This window comes from Protopterus annectens, chromosome 6.part0 (assembly GCF_019279795.1).
Source record: "Protopterus annectens isolate FY-2018-M chromosome 6.part0, PAN1.0, whole genome shotgun sequence".
Lineage (NCBI taxonomy): Eukaryota > Metazoa > Chordata > Ceratodontiformes > Protopteridae > Protopterus > Protopterus annectens.
This window is the reverse complement of record NC_056737.1, coordinates 1,184,803,079-1,184,822,607: the sequence shown is the minus strand read 5'-3', so window position 1 is coordinate 1,184,822,607 and position 19,529 is coordinate 1,184,803,079. Positions and strand designations below refer to the sequence as shown.

General features: G+C 38.3%; 1 protein-coding gene across 1 annotated transcript in view; it reads right to left on the bottom strand.

Moving 5' to 3' along the window:
* LOC122804751 (galectin-1-like) overlaps positions 1-18,958 on the bottom strand; it is a 146,000-nt gene extending 127,042 nt beyond the window's left edge. Inside the window, exon 1 of the mRNA XM_044074816.1 lies at positions 18,889-18,958. Within this exon, the coding sequence (XP_043930751.1) occupies positions 18,889-18,903 (15 nt within the window). The 5' untranslated portion in view covers positions 18,904-18,958. The remainder of the gene's footprint in view (positions 1-18,888) is intronic.
* Positions 18,959-19,529: the final 571 nt, after the last annotated feature.

Below are 19,529 nucleotides of genomic sequence, written 5' to 3'. Positions count from 1 at the left end.
TTCCCTAATTATCACACACTCACCTTACCTCAGTCCGTTCACACACTTACCTTAACCTGGTCTGTCACCTTTGCACCACAGTCGAGGAAATAGCGAAGCCACAGAAACGGCCCACTGAATACTTTCCCTAGGAAAATATTTGGTGTTCTGCAGCTTTGCTATTTCAAGCATTCACTGAATAGAAGAACATTCGATGTTTTAACACTTCAATGTTCAAATATAGACCCTATGATAACTGGGGACAGACAGGCAAGTAAGAGGATATCAGTCTGGCTAGCGGGGTTCTGATTAATTTCCTAGGAAAATATTTGGTGTTCTGCAGCTTTGCTATTTCAAGCGTTCGCTGAATAGGGGTCGATATTAGAACATTCAATGTTTTAACACTTCGATGTTCTAATATAGACCCTATGATAACTGGGGAGAGACAGGCAAGTAAGAGGATATCGGTCTGGCTAGCGGGGGTCTGATTAATTCTGCCTCACAGGGCCCCATTTGCCCACAATCCAGCTGTGCTGACTGTGTGGATGTGTGGCTGCAGCAATACAACACTATTAGCCATCCAAGTGCGTCAAACCTCTACCAAGTGATGTTAGATGGGACAGCTATTTGTGATGATAGAGAAGACATAGGGGGTCAAAAATGAGATGTAGGTGTCTTGCAGGCATGTAAGCCCCCCCCCTTCTTCTTTCAGCTTTTCCCAGTTAGGGGTCGCCACAGCGGATCACCTGTCTGCTCATGATTGGCAGTGGAGTTTTACGGTGTTTAGTTGCCAGCCTGGTGCCCAACCTTCCACAGAATCACACACACACACAATTACACCTAGGGACAATTTAGAGTGCCCAATCCACCTACAGCATGTCTTTGGGATATGGGAGGAAACCAGAGCACCTGGAGGAAACTCACGTGACCACAAGGAGGACATGCAGACTCCACACAGAAGGCACACCAGCCAAGGATCGAACAGGAGAACCTCTTGCTGTGAGCCGGCAACGCTAACCACTGCACCACTGTGGCTGACCCCTACTATATCAGTTATAATGTCTGTAATTGTTTTGTTTTATTTATTGCACTAAAGAATGAATTAATTCATTAATTGGCCTAGATTGTGTACAGTAGTCTAAACACCTTGCATTTTAGTGGTCTAAATATATTGCATGTTAATAATATGTTTTTGCAGTACATTCTTTACAGCCTCCAGCAACTGAAAAGGGGTTGACATTTGTAAGGTCATTTAGTCTCCATTATTTAGAGTGATGATCAGAACAGTCAGATCTTCAGCATCTGTGATGTAATTATTGTCGCATTTTACTGTCATACAGTCCTCTCTACAAGATCAGATTGCAAAGTCTGTTTGCATTAAATTAAAACTTGTTAGTCTGGCAGTTAGCGGAGGGGACTAGGTTCCGACTTTTTAATGAGCTGGCAAGAGTGCAGGGTTTCAATATTTCCATTTTCGCTTACCTGCTGTGCAGTATTGAGCAAGTCATGTAATCAGAGTGCCTTGGAGCAATTGAACATTTTGACTAGGCTCCATAATGGACTCCAGGACTGCATGTGTAGTAAATATAAACCTGTTGCCTTTGACAGCTATTCCCTATGGCATACCTGATGTAGTTTAGGAGATGTTATGGCAATATTACCAGCACAGATTTGTTTTAATCTAACATTACTGATTTATTCCTCAAGGTAGTAGGCACGACATTTGTAGATGAAATACTGAAATGCAAAGTTGTTTGCTAGCAGCAGCCTCTGCATTAGTAATTGTTCTATTTAATGTGGAATTCCTCAGATTACTTTTACTTCTACAGAGTTTTTTCATGTTGAATTAGCATTTGTTATCAGGTGGTTAATATTTTTTCCACTTTTATAAATACTCTTCTGTTTATATTGTGCTATACATGCTCTGATCTGATCATTTTAAACAGTCTTTAAGCTGTCATTGCAGAACTACTATGCAAATCAAAATTGAATACTTTGGTTACTGTGTGCTTGTGTGAAGCAAATTTGAAATATGTTACTTTGGTCATTACTATTGTCATTAACAGACATCTGAGGAGGATACAGTCAACAATGTAACTAAAACTGCTGGGTTTGGGTAATATCAGTGAATAAAAAATTACTGACTCTGCAGAGATGATAAAGTTAAAAAATCATAAGTCTGTCTTTTCAGGACAAGTGTACATTTGTGGAAAACAAACTGGAGTACTTTACTGAGGCCATTTTATCACAGCTATGTGATGCATACCCAGTTCATAAAGTGGCCATATTTGTTGAGTACATATAGTAGTGGATTATAATGACAGCAGTTTAGTTGGCCTTTTATGGTTGAAAAGTTCTGAAATGGGTACTTTTGTCATTATCGGTTGATATATTTTGTTTCACTACTTACGGGAAGAAATTATCAATACTACACATTTAAAATGCACTCAACAGATGTTACTGTTTAGTAAGAAATATAATTTAAAATAAGATGGAATTTAAACAATCAGGAAGTTCAATCAAAGAAAATATGCATATATATGCATGGTTCTAAAATTTGTACAGGGGCCCCATGATTTCAAAACAGCCTGGGGCCAAAGGTACACTTAATCCACCACTGATGGCCAGATGCATTTTTCAGTCAATGTGAGCTTCAAGAGAAGAGAGTTTACTGTTTATTTATTTATTTTACATTTAACCGGAGGTGCCTGACTGAGCCGAAAAGGCCCTTTTTCAGCAGAGGCCCGGAGAGAAAAGCTCCACAAAGAAAAATTACAGACACGTTTAGTTATTTAGACATGATCAGTATACACACAAATTACATGAGACATGTTTTTACAGTGGTATGCGGCACATAAACAATTACAGTGGAGAGAGCAAACAAAAAATATTAATTTTAAAAATAAAGGTAATTAATAGATTTGTGTACAGCTGAAATTTGGAACATAGTTAGAATGCATACATAGTACACAGATACAGTACATACATTGTAGATTAGTCAGTGTTTGTGAGTAATATTGAAAACTATTATCAAGTGCTCTAGATTTTGTATGTATGTGTTATCCACTTTCACTAGCCTGGGGAGCAATCATGGCACTGCCAACTTTCCTTGAGATGTTTCCTGATGAGGTCTTTAAAGGAGGCTTTGGATGATGTGTTTTGAATGCTAGTGGGGACAGAGTTCCATTTTTTAGCCACCAAACTACTATATAGTGCATCTCCAAAGCTATTGTAGCTGTTGGTGACTTCTAGTAGTAGTTTGCTTGATGATCTAAGAGGCCTTTTGGCTGAGTGATGTTGTACTAGGTTTTTGAAGGCAGGACACTTATTGGGGAGGTAATAGATAGAATGACAGAGGCAGAGCTGATTGTAGGTTAGGAGGTTGGGCAGTTCAAGCCAGTGGAGCTGTCTCAAAGCAGTACAGTGATGAGTTCTATATGAGCAATTTGCAGCAAAGCAGGCAATTCTGTTATAGCAAGCTTCCATTTTGCTTAGTTCAGTTTTGTTGAGATTAGTCAGAATGGGAGATGCATAGAGTAGGATGGATAGAAGTTGGGACCGAGCAATGGCTGATCTTGTGTTGTTGGTAAGAAATGGTTTGATACGGTAGAGTGACCCCAGTTTGGCATGTACTTTTTTAATAGTTAAGTTGAGATGACTATCAAATTTTAGGTGGGAGTCTATGGTTATTCTCAATAGCTTAGCCTGTGCCACTGGAGCAATTGGAGTAGCATTAGTGGAGTAGATAGTGAACTGACTCTTAGTGTTTTTGTTTGAACAGGTTATAATCATAAGCTGAGTTTTCTTTGGATTGAGGATAAGTTGGGCTTTGGTAAGGTAGTTTTCAACATCAGGGAATGCTAGCTGAATTGTTTGCAGGAGGGTGGGAGAGTTTTGTGCAGCACAGATTAAGGTAGTGTCATCTGCATACTGAATTATAGATGCATGCTGTGTGGAGATATGGAAGTCATTTGTGAAGACTGTGAATAGTAGTGGTCCTAAGATAGAACCCTGTGGGACTCCTATAGTTATGGGCAGCTGAGGAGAGAGAGAATTTTCCCATTTCACAGCTTGGTACCTGTCAGTTAAGTAGCTTTGGAACAAGGTAAGAGTGGAATTTGATAGGTGATATTGGTTTAGTTTGTTTAGCAGGATTTGGTGTGAGACTGTGTCAAATGCTTTGGACATATCCAAAAAAAGAGTTGACACTTGTAGGCCTTCATTTTTGAGACGGTTTACTGTGTCTGTGAAGCAAAGGAGGGCTGTAGTGGTACTATGGGCAGGTCTGAAACCATGCTGAGTAGGTGACAGGATGTTGCTGTCTAGGAGATAGTTTAGCATCTGGGTATGGATGCATTTTTCTAGGATTTTGGCCAGGAGGGAGAGCAAAGCAATGGGTCTGTAGTTATTAAGTTCAGTGGAAGTCCCGCCTTTATGTATGGGTGTAACATAGGATATTTTCCAGAGTTTGGGCACATAGTTTTCAACAATTGATCTGTTTATGAGAGTGGAGCCTGGGATAGCAATACCATCTGCTGTGAGTTTCAAGAAATAGCTGGGGAGTAGGTCAGCTACTGTTGATAAGGTTTTTAGTTTGGAGAGCATGCTTTTGATTGAAGTGGTGGAAACTGTTTAGAGGGTAAAGCTTGTATTAGTCTTATTTGTGTTGAGGGATAGTGAGGAAGGCACTGTCCTGTGATATTAAGGATAGAATTGAGTTCACAAAGTGGGGGTTGAATTGTGTTTCAATGGGAACTTTAGTGTCAGGGGTGGTTGGTTTGGGGGTAGCCTTTTGGGTGAATTTTAGTAGCTGGTTTACATTTTTCAAAAATTTTTGAGGGTTGTATTGGTATTTAGTTTGTAATGTTGTGTAGTAGGATTTTTTGTCCAGCCTAATGCATTTTTTTGCACGGTTGCACAGTTCTTGGTACTTAGTTAGGCTTTGTGTTTCTTTGTTTTTTTGATAGTAAAGCCAGGCAGTGTCTCTGGACTTGAGGATTTGTTTGGTTTCTTTACTGAGCTAGGGGTTTGTAGAGGTTCTAACCTTGATTTTGTGCAATGGAGTGACAGTGTCTAGGTGTTGTAGGAATGTTTTGTTAAAATATGCTACAGCCTGGTCAAGTGGGAGGGTTTTTAGAGGGGTCCAGTCACAGTTACAGAGTAAAGTGTTGAGGACCTCAGGAGAGAATTTTTTTGTGTTTCTAGTGGATATATAGTTAGTGGTTTTGCATATGCTTGTTCTACTATGTATAAAGTATATTATGTTGTGGTCACTTAAGGTGTCTGGGAGACTGCCTGTGTGAGGGTACAATGTGGGGTTGTTAGTTAGGACCCAGTCAAGGATGGATTCCCTTTTAGATTTTTTATCACATCTAGTTAGAATTTGGACTAGCTGCTGGTAGCCATGGAGATTTATTAGATTACTTGGTGGTTCTGATATACAGGTGAACCAATCTAGGTTGAAGTCCCCCAGAATAAGGGTTTCTTGTGAGTATGTGGAAGAACACCAGGATAAGAAGTCTTCAAGGCTAGCAGGTGTATTATCAGGTGGAATATAGATCACAATTGTGGTGATGACCTTTTTAGGGTGAAGTTGAAGTTGTGAGATAAGTATGTCCCAATTACTGGGGGAGGGGTAGGAGTTTGGTAATTGACGAACAGTTAAGTTTGACTTGTACAGTAAGGCAGTTCCACCCCCTTTACAAAGTGGTCTGTCTTGTCTAATGATATTGTAGCTGGTAGGGAGAACTTCTGAGTTAGCTATGTTTTTATTTAGCCAAATTTCTGTTAAAGCAACTATGTCTGGGGAGTAGTGTGCTATTGTGGCCTGGAGTTCAGGTATTTTATTTTTGATACTTCTAATATTAATATTTAGCATTAAAAGATGGCTGGTTTTGCTGCTGCTGTTGATTTGCCCAGGGATGAAGAAAGTGGGGATGTTATGTTCTGACATTTGTGATGGAGCAGTTTGAGTTGGACAAGATGGATTTGGGCCTGGGTTGGGGTGGATATCCCCACTTATGTTGAGCCTGGAGTTAAAATGGTTATACAGATGTTGGAGTTTGGTGAGGAGTGTGAGAAAGTATTGTGTTTTTTTTGGAGTAGGAATGAGAGCATATGTGTTTAGTCCTGAATTGGTCCATTATATAGTTCTTGAATAACTGTGGGCAGATATTATTATAATGTGTGGTATCTGTATACAAGAGTGCATAATGCAGTGTTGTGCTACTAAGTTTAGGGATATTGCTAGAGTGATAACTTGTGGTGTTGTAAAACATTATGAGAAGACAAACTAGACTTAGTTGCATGATAGTCATGGTTATAAAGTTTAAGTTGTTTCTAGGTGGGGGTCTGAATAGGAATTATAGGGTTGCACTATATGTGGATGGGGAAATAGTGTGGGTGATGTAAAAAATGCCTAGTGGGAATTAGAGCGATTGGGAGTATTTTGTGTGGAGCAAGTTGGTGTGGTATAATGTGATATGACTTGAGGAGCTGTGATTGGTGGAGGTGATATGAGGGTGAGCTGTGGGTGTGGCTGTGATTGCTATAAATGTAGAGGTAGTGGGGGCGGGAGGGAATAGGGGGCAGGGGAGTGGAGAGAGCCCGAGCGTTAGCAAGGGCAAACGGAGTGGGGCAGAGCCAACCAAGATAAAAGAAAAAGTAAGTATTACTTTACAAATCTGAACACTTTTAAAACAAATTCCTGAGGTCTAATGGCTTACCGGCAAGCAGAATGTAATTGCTGAGCAGCACTTGTGTCCTGGTGGGAGACTAGAAATTTAAAGATGGCTCCATGCTCAGCAGGATTCTAATATAGACATTGTATTGGGGGGGGGGTAGCATAAGGGGTGTAAACCAAGTGGAATGCAAAGAAACCAGAGAGGCAATCAGTGGAAATCAGTGAAGGCCTCAGAGGGGGTAAGTAATAATTCAAACTACCTGTAAAGTGAAGGAGAGAAGAGACAGAAAAATTTATTAAGGTTGGGAGTGTGTCTATTGACTTGCTGATTGGTAACCAGTTTGTGCACAGATTAGAGTAGGGAGATACATTAGCAATGAAGATGAATGTATAGAGATGCAAATAAACATGTGGGCCTCCAAGTGATACAAACTAAGGCAGAAAGCACTGAGAGGGCTGCTTGATGGTTAATTTAGTCACAGGGATGTAAATTAAATGTATACTGTCTATTGGACAGTTAGGATTACTGTACTAGTGGGGGGGGGACACAAGGCTACATCAGTCAGTTTTATTAGCAAGCTGAGAACTACTAAGAAATACTGCTAATGTAATAGCTTCACTCTCATAAAACATACAAGTAGAATGCCTGGGTGGACTGACCCTGCTCTTGAGGCTCAAAATGCATATCCTTGTTTAGTTTGCAGTACTGATTCCTTCTTAAACTGTATGGTTGGAGTGGTAGCCACAGACTGCAGATATGCTTGAGTGTGCTCTGAAGAGAGAGAAAAAAAAGAGAGGCTGAAGCTAGTAGAAGGAGACAAAGATAGGTCAAAGGAAGCAATTAGGAGATAGGAGGGTATAAAAGATACAAATCTGAGGATAGTGTGGATAAAGCAGGAGAATAGATGCTGCTGCTGCAGTCTGAGAGTGCTTCAACAGTAACCACATCACAGTGCCATAACTTAGTTTGGAAACAGGTTAATAAATACATGCACAATGCATTTATCAGCCAATTATCCTGTGCATACCAGAAAAAGGAAAATGAAGACTTAACAGCACAGCTGAAGCAGTAGCAGAGACAACTGTAGTGCTAAGTCAGTCTGTTGCACATACTAAGCCTGTTTTCAATTTGAGACTACTTTACTTTGTTTAGCAAACTGCCATCAATGTTTCTAGGAAAAAATATGAAATAAAAGTTTTAAATCAAATCCAAATCTCTGTAATTATTGTAAAAATAAATAATAATACAGTATGCACACTGACAAGTTTGAGCAGTGTTTATGGCAACTGGGGAGAGACAGCCAGGTAATGGGATACTGAAATGACTTGGGGGGGGGGGGGGCATTACCCTGCCTAGGTCGCCATTTGACCATGATCTGGCTCTGGTTGGTAATGACGGTATACCTCATCAAGAATGTGAGAGGTATCTAATACTGTGCAGCATACACTGGTGTTGGATAACTGTTGCTTAATGTATTTATATCGACTATTGGTGTGGACTGACGAATCTAGTTTTTACTGGAGGATGGAGACCTTCTTTTAGAGATAACTTTTGGCAAGTTGTTTGTCTAGGGTGCAGTGTCGAAATTGAAGTTTAATTTAAAAATACAGATTTCTGAAGTTAGTAGAATACTACTAAAATAAGGTAGTGGTTGCAGAGGAGGAACTTATTTTCACAAATAAAGAAAAGGATTTGGTAGTGATGTCTGCATGCAGGCACAATATGCTAAAGTTATGGAAAGAGGAAACAAAGTGTTATTTTTCTGTATTTTTATGAAGTGGTCATTATGGAGACAGAGATTGTTTTTTCCTATTGTTAATACACTAGGATTGCTAGTATAATACACTGTCAGCCTTCATATGAGACCTAGGCAACTTTATGGGAACTCACACCTTCACCCCAGACTTGACTAGCTTTGTTCTCTGTGAAAATCAAGATACAGCCTAAAGGCAGGTATTGGTAAGGAGTAAGTGGTAACAGAACCCAGTTAACTTGACATTGCTATGAACTGCATAAATATTATTTTCACTAATTGAGTCATGGAATACTCGTTATGAAATGCTGTGACAGCTAGCAGACCCCACTGCAGCAACCAGGCTGTGTCCTAGTTAGAAACAGGCTCATCTGAAAGAGTATAAAGGAGCCCTCCATGGTGTGCACTGTGCACCACTTCCAGCCTAAACCTGTACATTGCAGATTCTCATGCAACACATACTGGCATAGCCTGTATGCAAACTGTACATCATAAAGTAAACGTTTTACTTCCACAAACAAATGATCTAGAATAGAAAAGGTGTATTTATTATGGTTTATACTTAAATATCTTGCCCATTAATTGTTTCACAACAATTAACTGGATGATTATTTTAGGATTTTTTTTGCGGGGGGGGGGGTTAGAATACAGTTGTGAGGAGGATTACACAGCAGAGAAATGAAGATTATGTCCTTGGTATAAATAGTTACAGGGATTATGTCCTTGGTACAAATAGTTACAGGGATTATGCCCTTGGTAAAAGTAGTTACAGGGATTATGTCCTTGGTACAAATAGTTACAGGGATTATGTCCTTGGTACAAATAGTTACAGGGATTATGTCCTTGGTACAAATAGTTACAGGGATTATGTCCTTGGTACAAGTAGTTACAGGGATTATGTCCTTGGTACAAATAGTTACAGGCATTATGTCCTCGGTACAAATAGTTACATGGATTATGTCCTCGGTACAAGTAGTTACAGGGATTATGTCCTCGGTACAAGTAGTTACAGGGATTATGTCCTTGGTGCAAGTAGTTACAGGGATTATGTCCTTGGTACAAATAGTTACAGGGATTATGTCCTTGGTACAAATAGTTACAGGGATTATATCCTTGGTACAAATAGTTACAGGGATTATGTCATTGGTACAAATAGTTACAGGGATTATATCCTTGGTACAAATAGTTACAGGGATTATGTCCTTGGTACAAATAGTTACAGGTCTCTTGCTTCCTTTTTCTCTACAGTTTGTATTTAGTGTTAGATTTTGAACTTTCAGGGAGAAATCCATTACAACAGCTTCATTCCTGAAGTGATCACGGTTGTGACTGGTCAGTTCATATTCCATTATGATAGCCTCAGTCCTGATGTGATCAGGAATATGATTGGTCAGTTCATAAAAAAAACTTTGTTTATTTGTTTTATTTTATTTATTTATTTGCATTTGTTTACCTGAAAAGTCCAACTGGGCCAGAAGCCCATTTTCAGCAGAGGCCTGGGGAGAAAAGCTCCACAGAAATAAGCAAAATAAAATAATTAGTGCAATAGTATACATACAGTAAAACACAGAATACACATCATCTAGTTAGTATATACAAATAAGTATTAAATACAGTTTTTTAGTTGATACAGGTTTAATAAAGATCGCTGTTAGAAAAATAAAATTGGTACTGTGTACATATTAAATAATAGTTATGAACAAATGAGATTTCCTTGATAATTGGTACTGTGTACATATTAAATAATAGTTATGAACAAATGAAATTTCCTTGATATATATATATATATATATACATATATATATATATATATATATATATATATATATACATATATATATATATATATATATATATATATATACACACACACACACACACACACATATTTTTTTTTGTTTAGTAGTAATAACACAGAAAATGAGGTAAGGAGCAGATATTGTGTTGATATATATATATATATATATATATATATATATATATATATATATTTATATATGTTGATTTTACAAAAGTTACCATAGAACATTTACATTAACTTAACAGCATTGCAGAAAGACTATTGTTTTGATACCTGCATAAAAGGCAATAACACCAATTAGGATGTTTATTATTTACTGTTCCATCTCAATTTGAGATCTTTATGTAAAAATTTGCCAAACTTGACTTCTAAGATTCAGTTAGCCTGGTTCCGAGGGCCACCTTCACAGCAAAATTAGCAGTGGGGTTAAAAGCTGCTTTCAGTTTTTAAATCCTTTATTTTTAAAAGTTGTGAGGTATTTAGTCCGCTCATTATCAGAATAGTATGATTAGTTTTCCTAGTGCCTTCCTTTTTATCAGTGGTAATGACTCAGCAGATAGCACCCTCACCCTTAAAGCTGAAAGATGAAGGGTTATGGGTTCTATGCCCACTTCGGACATTTAGATTCTCCTTTCCCATACTGACACAGCAGTGTAACATAAGTGAGATACCACATTCTACAGTTTGCCAGCCTTTGGATAAGCTCTTAAACTAAAGTTTCATCTAGTAGTGTTGAATAGGTTGGGAGGTTGGCATAATGTTTAAAGTGCTTACCTTAAGACACAAGGTGCAAGGTTTGATTCTCACATGTGGAATTGGTTGCTTGGGAGGTTGGCATAATGGTTAAAGTGTTTACCTTAGAAAGACAAGGTGCAAGGTTTGATTTTCACATATGTAAGTAGGCTTAAAATGGCCCACAAGGGAAGTTAGCTTAATACTAAGCTATGAACTAACATATGTATTAGGTCCGAGTAGCTACCCATGTAGGCCATTTAAAACCTAGCCAATTTCCCTTTCAAAGGTGAGAATCAAACTCTGTACCTTGTGAGGTAAAGCCCTTCACTATAATGCTAACCTTCAACCTTACTTTATCAAAAAAGTAGTGATGCTTTATTAAAAACACGATGTTTACAGATTATCTTGCATTTTTACACAAAGTAGTTTCATTCATGTACTATCCCTCTGCCCTGTTCCATAGCAAAAACTTCCACAATCTTATTAAAATTTATGTTCTTATTATATAATACATTTTTATACCTTGGTTTCCACATACACCTTACACACAAACAATAATTGTATCCATTTCAACATCCTTTTCACTAGTTTGCCCTTATATTATCCTTGTAGGATAATATCCCACTTAATTTATATCCAGTCTCTATCCCACATCTTTCCTACATTCCATACATTTTCCTAACTAGAGAATAATATGGAAAATGGTCCACAGTTTCTGCTTTCCTGCATAACGCTCTCTTTCCTGCTGCCACATATAAAACATTCATCATATAACAGGGAATTTCACTCTGCATCCTTCCCTTCTTATATCTGTCCTGACCTTCCCTTTTTCTGTCACTTTCTTTGTCTCAGCTTTTATGCCTAAGAAGAGGTCAGACATAATAACATTACTTTTCCATCCCTTGCTCATAACATTTTAACCTTTTTTCTGGTAAAGTTTCCATTGTTGTTTCTATAATTAACATTTTTATAAAACTATCCTGCCACCCATTCAATGTAACTCTTTTTTCAGTTTCCCTTATGTTTTCCAGGGCTTCTCATACTTGTTCAGCAGAAGTCCGCCCATCACACACTTTTGCTCCCACCTCTAAACTAACTTAACGCCTAATACAAATAAAATATAATACTGGGTTTATTAACTCTATCCCCATTTTATTTTTTTTTTTTTTATAAAATATTCCTCTGTTCATCTGGTTCAGTCTTGTGCCCCGTATTACTCAAAAAAGAAAAAACATTCTAGTAACTCCGCTTTCACAACAGGAAGCATAAACACCACCCTTCCACATAAGCTGGCTTGTCCAGTATATAAATAAGTTAACTACTCTCAGTTTCTTCAAGAAAGCAAAGTTAAAAGTCATCCATGTCTATACAGTTTTTGTTATTTCTCTTAACTTCCTCTCTAATTGTTAATGAATAACTTCCATACCTCAAGTTTCTACATGCAACACATCAATGGCATTCCTTACAAAGTAAATCCATGCAGTTTCAATACATTACCATAACTTTTACATGTTTCTTTACTTAGTGCTAACTCTATGTATGTCAGACATTTTTCTGTCACCCTACCACTGCTTTAAATGATTAAGCTACGGTTACTCAGATTCCATTCCCAAAATGTCATTTCCCTGAGTCAAAATACACAGAACTACAAAATACTGACAACTGTATGGTCACTGACTGATGTGGTTTCTCTGTGTGTGCTGGATGTGATGCCTTTATTTTGGAAAATCTCTCCCTTCTTTGCATTTATACAGCTGCGGAGTTAATATTAATAAGTTTAGTGGGTGTGTGAGTGCCCAATATGGACAGTGTAGGATGGCATACCACCCCTGAAAAAAAAAATACTTGGTGTTTAATTTTTCATTTTGTGTTTTTTTCAGTATTTGTATTCAGCTGCTTAGTTCTTGATCATCTAATGATTCAACCTGTCATAGTGGAATCCTTTTAAACAGAATATGTTTTAATTAAAACCTAAAACAATCTGCATACCTTAGATATTAGTGGCACCTCCTTCTCATCTTTATAAATCACCCGTGCATCACCCACTAAGTCCCTTTACTTGTACCATTACTGCATTAGATATTACAACAGATAAAGTACAGTTTTGTACCTACCATACATGTAGATGTTCGAGTGTTCACCCTGCTGCAGTCATCACACTTGGGAGAAAAATTAGCATTTTTTGCAGACAACTGGCACATCATCACAAAAGACAAATGGGTCCTAAACATTGTCTCTCAAAGATACAGATTCCACTTTCATACCTTACCAAGGATAAAAGGAATGCCAAACCTGCCACCAAATCAATGGGCAGAGGCAGGCACAAAAACAAATGACAGCTCTCATGGACATGAGAGCCATTCAACAGGTACCTACACAGGAGCAAGAACAAGGATTTTACTCAAGACTCTTTCTAGTCCCAAGAAAGGACAAAGCATGGAAACCTATTCTGGATCTTTCAGTTGTGAACATCTATCTGCAAGTACCAAAATTCAAGATGCTAACACTACAGCAGCTTCTTCCCATGCTGGGCAAGAATGCTTGGCTAGTAACGTTGGACCTCAAGGAGGCATACCTGCATGTCCCTATCAGACAAAATTGCAGAAGATACCTCCGCTTCATTGCAGGTTCAACGCATTATCAATTCTCTGCACTGCCCTTTGGCTTATCTACTGCACCCAGGGTCTTCACAAAATGCCTGGTACCAGTAATTGCATACTGCAGACAAAGAGGAATTCAAATATACCCATACCTGGACGACTGCCTTATTCAAGCAGAAAGCAAGGACATTCTTTTAAAGCATCTGGCATTTGTCAAACACCTTCTAAGTTGCCTAGGGTACACAGTAAATGAAAATAAATCAAAACTAGTGCCCTCACAAAACATAATATTCCTGGGTGCCAGCTTGAATACAATGGCACAGATGGCTTATCTCATGCCAGACAAGCAACAGCAGCTGACTCAATATTTCAAAATAATGGCAACAAAGACTCAACTCCCTGCAAGAAAAATTCTGCAGGCCTTGGGATTCATGACATCTTGCATACTACTAATACCATTTGCAAAACTGCATATGAGGAAATTACAATGGTACATGAAAAGCGTATGGTCTCAACACAGCCACAGCTTGGAAACAATGATACCACTCATTCCCTGCCTTCAACAGGAGTTTCTATGGTGAGCACAGGCATGTCACCTCAACAAGGGTCAGCCATTCACCTTACCCACAGCCAGGCAAACTATGACAACAGATGCATCAGACTATGCCTGGGGAGTACACATGGCAGGGCAGTGCATTCAGGGCAAATGGACTACAGATCAGAGGCATCTGCATATCAATTAAAAAGAAATGCTAGCAGTACAGAATGCCCTAACAGCTTTCAAGGACCTCTTACACCCAGGACAACTAATAATAAAGACGGACAATACCACAGTAATGTGGTACATAAACAAGCAAGGGGGCACACATTCCTACCCTCTATGCAGGCAAGCAATGACCTTGTGGAACACTGCACTGTCTTACCAGGTTCAATTACAAGCACAATTCCTGCCAGGAAAGAAAAACACATTGGCAGATGACCTAAGCAGAAAAATCATGGATCCACACAAGTGGAAACTAGATCCACAAGTATTTGCAATGATAGCTCAAAAATGGGGACACCCAGACATAGATCTGTTTGCCAGCCCCCAAAACTACCAACTTCAAAAATTTTGCACAAGGACATTCCATCCACAAGCTTGGAAAGTGGACGCCCTATTCATTCAGTTGGAAAACATTAACAGTGTATGCCTTTCCTCCACTGCCTCTTCTAGCAAAGGTACTGCTGAAAGTCAGATTAGAGAGGCCACAAATGATACTCATTGCACCAGACTGGCCACGCCAGCATTGGTATCCAATTCTAAGGAACATGGCCCATGGCCCACCATGGATTTTACCACAAATTCTTCACCTGCTCACCCAGCGAGACAATCAGATTCTACACAGCCAGCTCAAGACTTTAAACCTGGCTGCATGGCAAATTACCTAAACAACCAGCCAACACCTCTATCCAAAGCTGTTATGGATGTCATTCTGGAGGCCAGGAGGCCCAGCACCAGGAAAACCTATTCAGACAAATGGAAAAGATTTTCCACCTGGATCCAGGCTAAAGGCCACAATCCCCTTGATCCAAACATTCCTCAGATTCTACAATATTTAACTGAGATGTTGCACAAAGGACTTTCCTTTTCATCTATTAAGATCCACACCTCTGCGATTTCAGCTCATTACAACATGGATCCTCCTTTATTCTCACATCCACTCCTGAGACAGTATCTCAGAGGGGCTAAGAACATAAGACCACCAAGGAGAGCACCAACACCTACTTGGGATCTCAACTTTGTTCTGGAAAAGCTTACACTGCCGCCCTTTGAACCAGCGTTTTCAGCTGATTTAAAATTTCTTTCATGGAAAACTGCCCTGATACTAGCAATAACCTCAGCTAGAAGAGTCTCAGAGCAACAAGCATTAATGGCAGAGGAGCCTTTCCTCATTTTTCATCAAGACAGAGTATCTCTATGAACTAACCCTTCCTTTATGCCAAAGGTGGTATCCAGTGTGGCCTTAAACCAAACCATTCATTTGCCCACCTTTTTCCCAAATCCCCAGAACAAAGGAGAAATACTCCTGCACTCTTTGGACATTCACAGGCAATTACATTACTACTTGGATAAAACTAAGGTTTTCAGAAAAACTGACCAGCTCTTTGTAGCCTATGCTGCAGGATCACAAGGAAAAGCTATCTCAAAACAGACCATTTCTAAATGGATAGGACATTGCATATGTTTCTGCTACATGCATCATGGGAAACTGGTACCTGCTAACATTAGGTCCCACTCCACCAGGGCTACAGCTACATCAGCAGCCTTTCTCAGGGGAGTGCCAACCAAGGATATTCTGGAAGCTGCAACTTGGAGTTCAGTGCACACCTTCACCAAACACTAACACTTACCTCTATATTCTAAGACTAGAGCTGGTTTTGCCACTGCAGTTTTGCAGGGCCTACTAGCTTCTTCTAACCCTGTTTAACTCCACCTCCCATCCTTAGCTTTGGGATTCAACCCAGGTGTGATGACTTCAGCAGGGTAACACGATGAACATAGTACAGTTTTGTACGTACTATAAATGTAGATGTTCGAGTGTTCAACATCCTCAAAGGATTACCTTGTTACATTCCCTTAAACATTGTCATAAGATGACTTGTTACATTCCCTTAAACATTGTCATAAGATGACTTGTTACATTCCCTTAAATATTGTCATAAGATGACTTGTTACATTCCCTTAAACATTGTCATAAGATGACTTGTTGCATTCCCTTAAACATTGTCATAAGATGACTTGTTACATTCCCTTAAATATTGTCATAAGATGACTTGTTACATTCCCTTAAACATTGTCATGAGATGACTTGTTACATTCCCTTAAACATTGTCATGAGATGACTTGTTACATTCCCTTAAACATTGTCATGAGATGACTTGTTACATTCCCTTAAACATTGTCATGAGATGACTTGTTACATTCCCTTAAACATTGTCATGAGATGACTTGATACATTCCCTTAAACATTGTCATGAGATGACTTGTTACATTCCCTTAAACATTGTCATGAGATGACTTGTTACATTTCCTTAAACATTGTCATGAGATGACTTGTTACATTCCCTTAAACATTGTCATGAGATGACTTCTTACATTCCCTTAAACATTGTCATGAGATGACTTGTTACATTCCCTTAAACATTGTCATGAGATGACTTCTTACATTCCCTTAAACATTGTCATGAGATGACTTGTTACATTCCCTTAAACATTGTCATGAGATGACTTGTTACATTCCCTTAAACATTGTCATAAGATGACTTGTTACATTCCCTTAAACACCTATGCTTCTCACTACTCTCTCCATTTACTAATATGTACGTTTATGGATACATTGTAACAGTTTACCATCATCCTCTCAGTCTCGCATGCCTTCCTTACATTTCCCAATGCTATTTCAAATATATTTGCAATATTTTCATTATTGTTTTATTATCCACGTTGCACTGTATTGCTGGACGGCTATTTTTGTGAAAATATCTCTCTTTTCTTCCATAAAATGTAATTATTGCTTCACAAATGCATTCATCTTTTAACGCTTCCTTCTACCACTCTTAGAATATGTGCAAAATACTTTCCTTTCTTCATGTTCCATGCCTTTATAAAATTAATGTCATAATTATTCTTCTCCAAATACGTTTTACATTCCCTATTTTATGAATGTATTGAATTCATCCAGTATTACCTCTCTCTCTAACATCTCTTTCAGCTTTTCTTATTTAAACATTCTAATTTATCTTTATTTTCTTACTTTTTTCAAAATCCTCATATTCAGCAACACTTTGCTTCCCATTGTCCATTATTACTACATGTGCCCATATTACTAAGTCATTTTCCTACCCGAGTTGTTATTTTTGCAGTTGCATACATAGATTTATGTCACTTCATAATAACTGCAAAAATCTAAATCCACTGGCACTGAAAAAAAAAAACAGAAAAAGCCAGAAATAAAGAAATCTGAAAAATGTTTCTGGATGGGGTTTACACCCCCCATGCTCTCACCTATATTACATATTATGCTAACTGTACAACTGAACAGTCACAAAGCAAGGACAAACATCAATAAAACAAAACATCACCCACAAACTCTATGAAAACTATAGGTCAACTGAAAACAGCATTTCTAGAAATCTGTATTATGAAATAAAACCAAATAATTCTGAAACTACTTCTTCCAGCTTTTCCTGGTTAGGGGTCACCACAGTGGATCACCTGTCCACTCATGATTGACAGTGGAGTTTTATGGTGTTGAGTTGCCAGCCCGGTGCCCAATGTTCCACAGAAGGCACACACATGCACTCACACCTAGGGCCAATTTAGAGTGCCCAATCCACCTACAACATGTCTTTGGGATGTGGGAGGAAACCGAAGCACTCAATGGAAACCCACATGGCCACAGGAAGGACATGCAGACTCCACACAGAAGGCACCCCAGCCGAGGACTGAACTGGAGAACCTCTTGTTGTGAGGCGACAACACTAACCGCTGCACCACCGCGGCTGCCCTAATTCTGAAACTGCTATAACCTACAATATGTGAAATGTCACTATGGCTTAAAATAATGAGGAGCAATACACAAAGTCACATAAATGGAATTCCAATAGCCCTGTCTGAATATATACAGACAGAGAAAGGGAGACATATTAGTATGAAACAGTTTAATAACTTTATAGATCTGCTTATACTCATACCTTTCCACATACCTCTCTACTGTCCAGAGTTTTCTCTCATATTTTTGCTCTGCTTCTCATACAATTTGTGGTTTTCTGGCAAATCACTGGGATGATCTGAAGACTGAAGTCACTAAATAATGACATACTTTTGACTTTCAGCCTTTAAATCCTTCAGAAAATGTAAAAGAAACCCTATTACTCTAGCAATTTTCTAAGTTTATAAGAGCATCATTTAAAATCTCTCCCTACTTTTGGGCCTTTGGCCTACATTTTGCCAGGCTTTGTCCACATTTCTTGCATGAAGTGGTTCAGAGATATGCTTATACCTGAAGAGGTTCAGTTGACCAGTTCACTTACCTGGTGAACAAGCTTGTAAATAAATAAAATAACTACCAATCTACCTCAAGTAAAAGTTCATGCAAATCTTCTCACAGGTTGCATATGGCAGAAATGCAGAACCTGGGATGTCACTAAAGTGCCTATTGAATTGTAGCACCACAGGAGTTAGGATATCACTGGAATAAATAAACTGCCTCTCAGTTCACAGTTTTACTACACTCTTTTTATAATAACATATAATGCTCATCATCTTTGGTTTAATTACAATATTCTGCTACCTACCTTTTCATACGCCATTTCAAAAACTCTTCAACAACTGCTGCTCTTGTTATCTGGAGCTGTCAGACTGAGCTGCTTTTATAAGAAAGTTGCATAGTGATAACGTTAGTTATGCAAAACAGGATGTGATCGAACAAGTACTTTATCTGCAAATAAGTAAAATTCCAGTTTAGAGTGTAACTTAAAGTAAACTGTACAGTATCATCCAACCAACATTTAAATATTATTCTGTTATTGAATAAAGGTTCAAAATCAAAATTAAGATCAATTTGTGGTCAAGGACATTTCAATTCTCACGAAATGGAGCCTAACATGACCTTCTCTGTAAAAGATCATCTTAATTAGTTGCCATTATTTGAGAATGTTTATTCAAATAAATTTAAGGCCATTGCTTTTATTAATATATTTTTGTTTTCTGGCAAAGTCTGTCTAGGATTAATCCCATTTTCAGCAAAGGCCTATAAAAAAGCTCCACATGTAATGCAAGTGCAGTAAAAATTGATCATTTATATGAAAAAAAACATTGTATAGCATTTTTACAAAGTGAGGTAAGATAGCTACTATAAAGATACAACAGAATATTATGTATACAAATTATGGGAGAAACTTTTAGAAATGTTTAGTAATGTTTGAAAGTTGTAAAA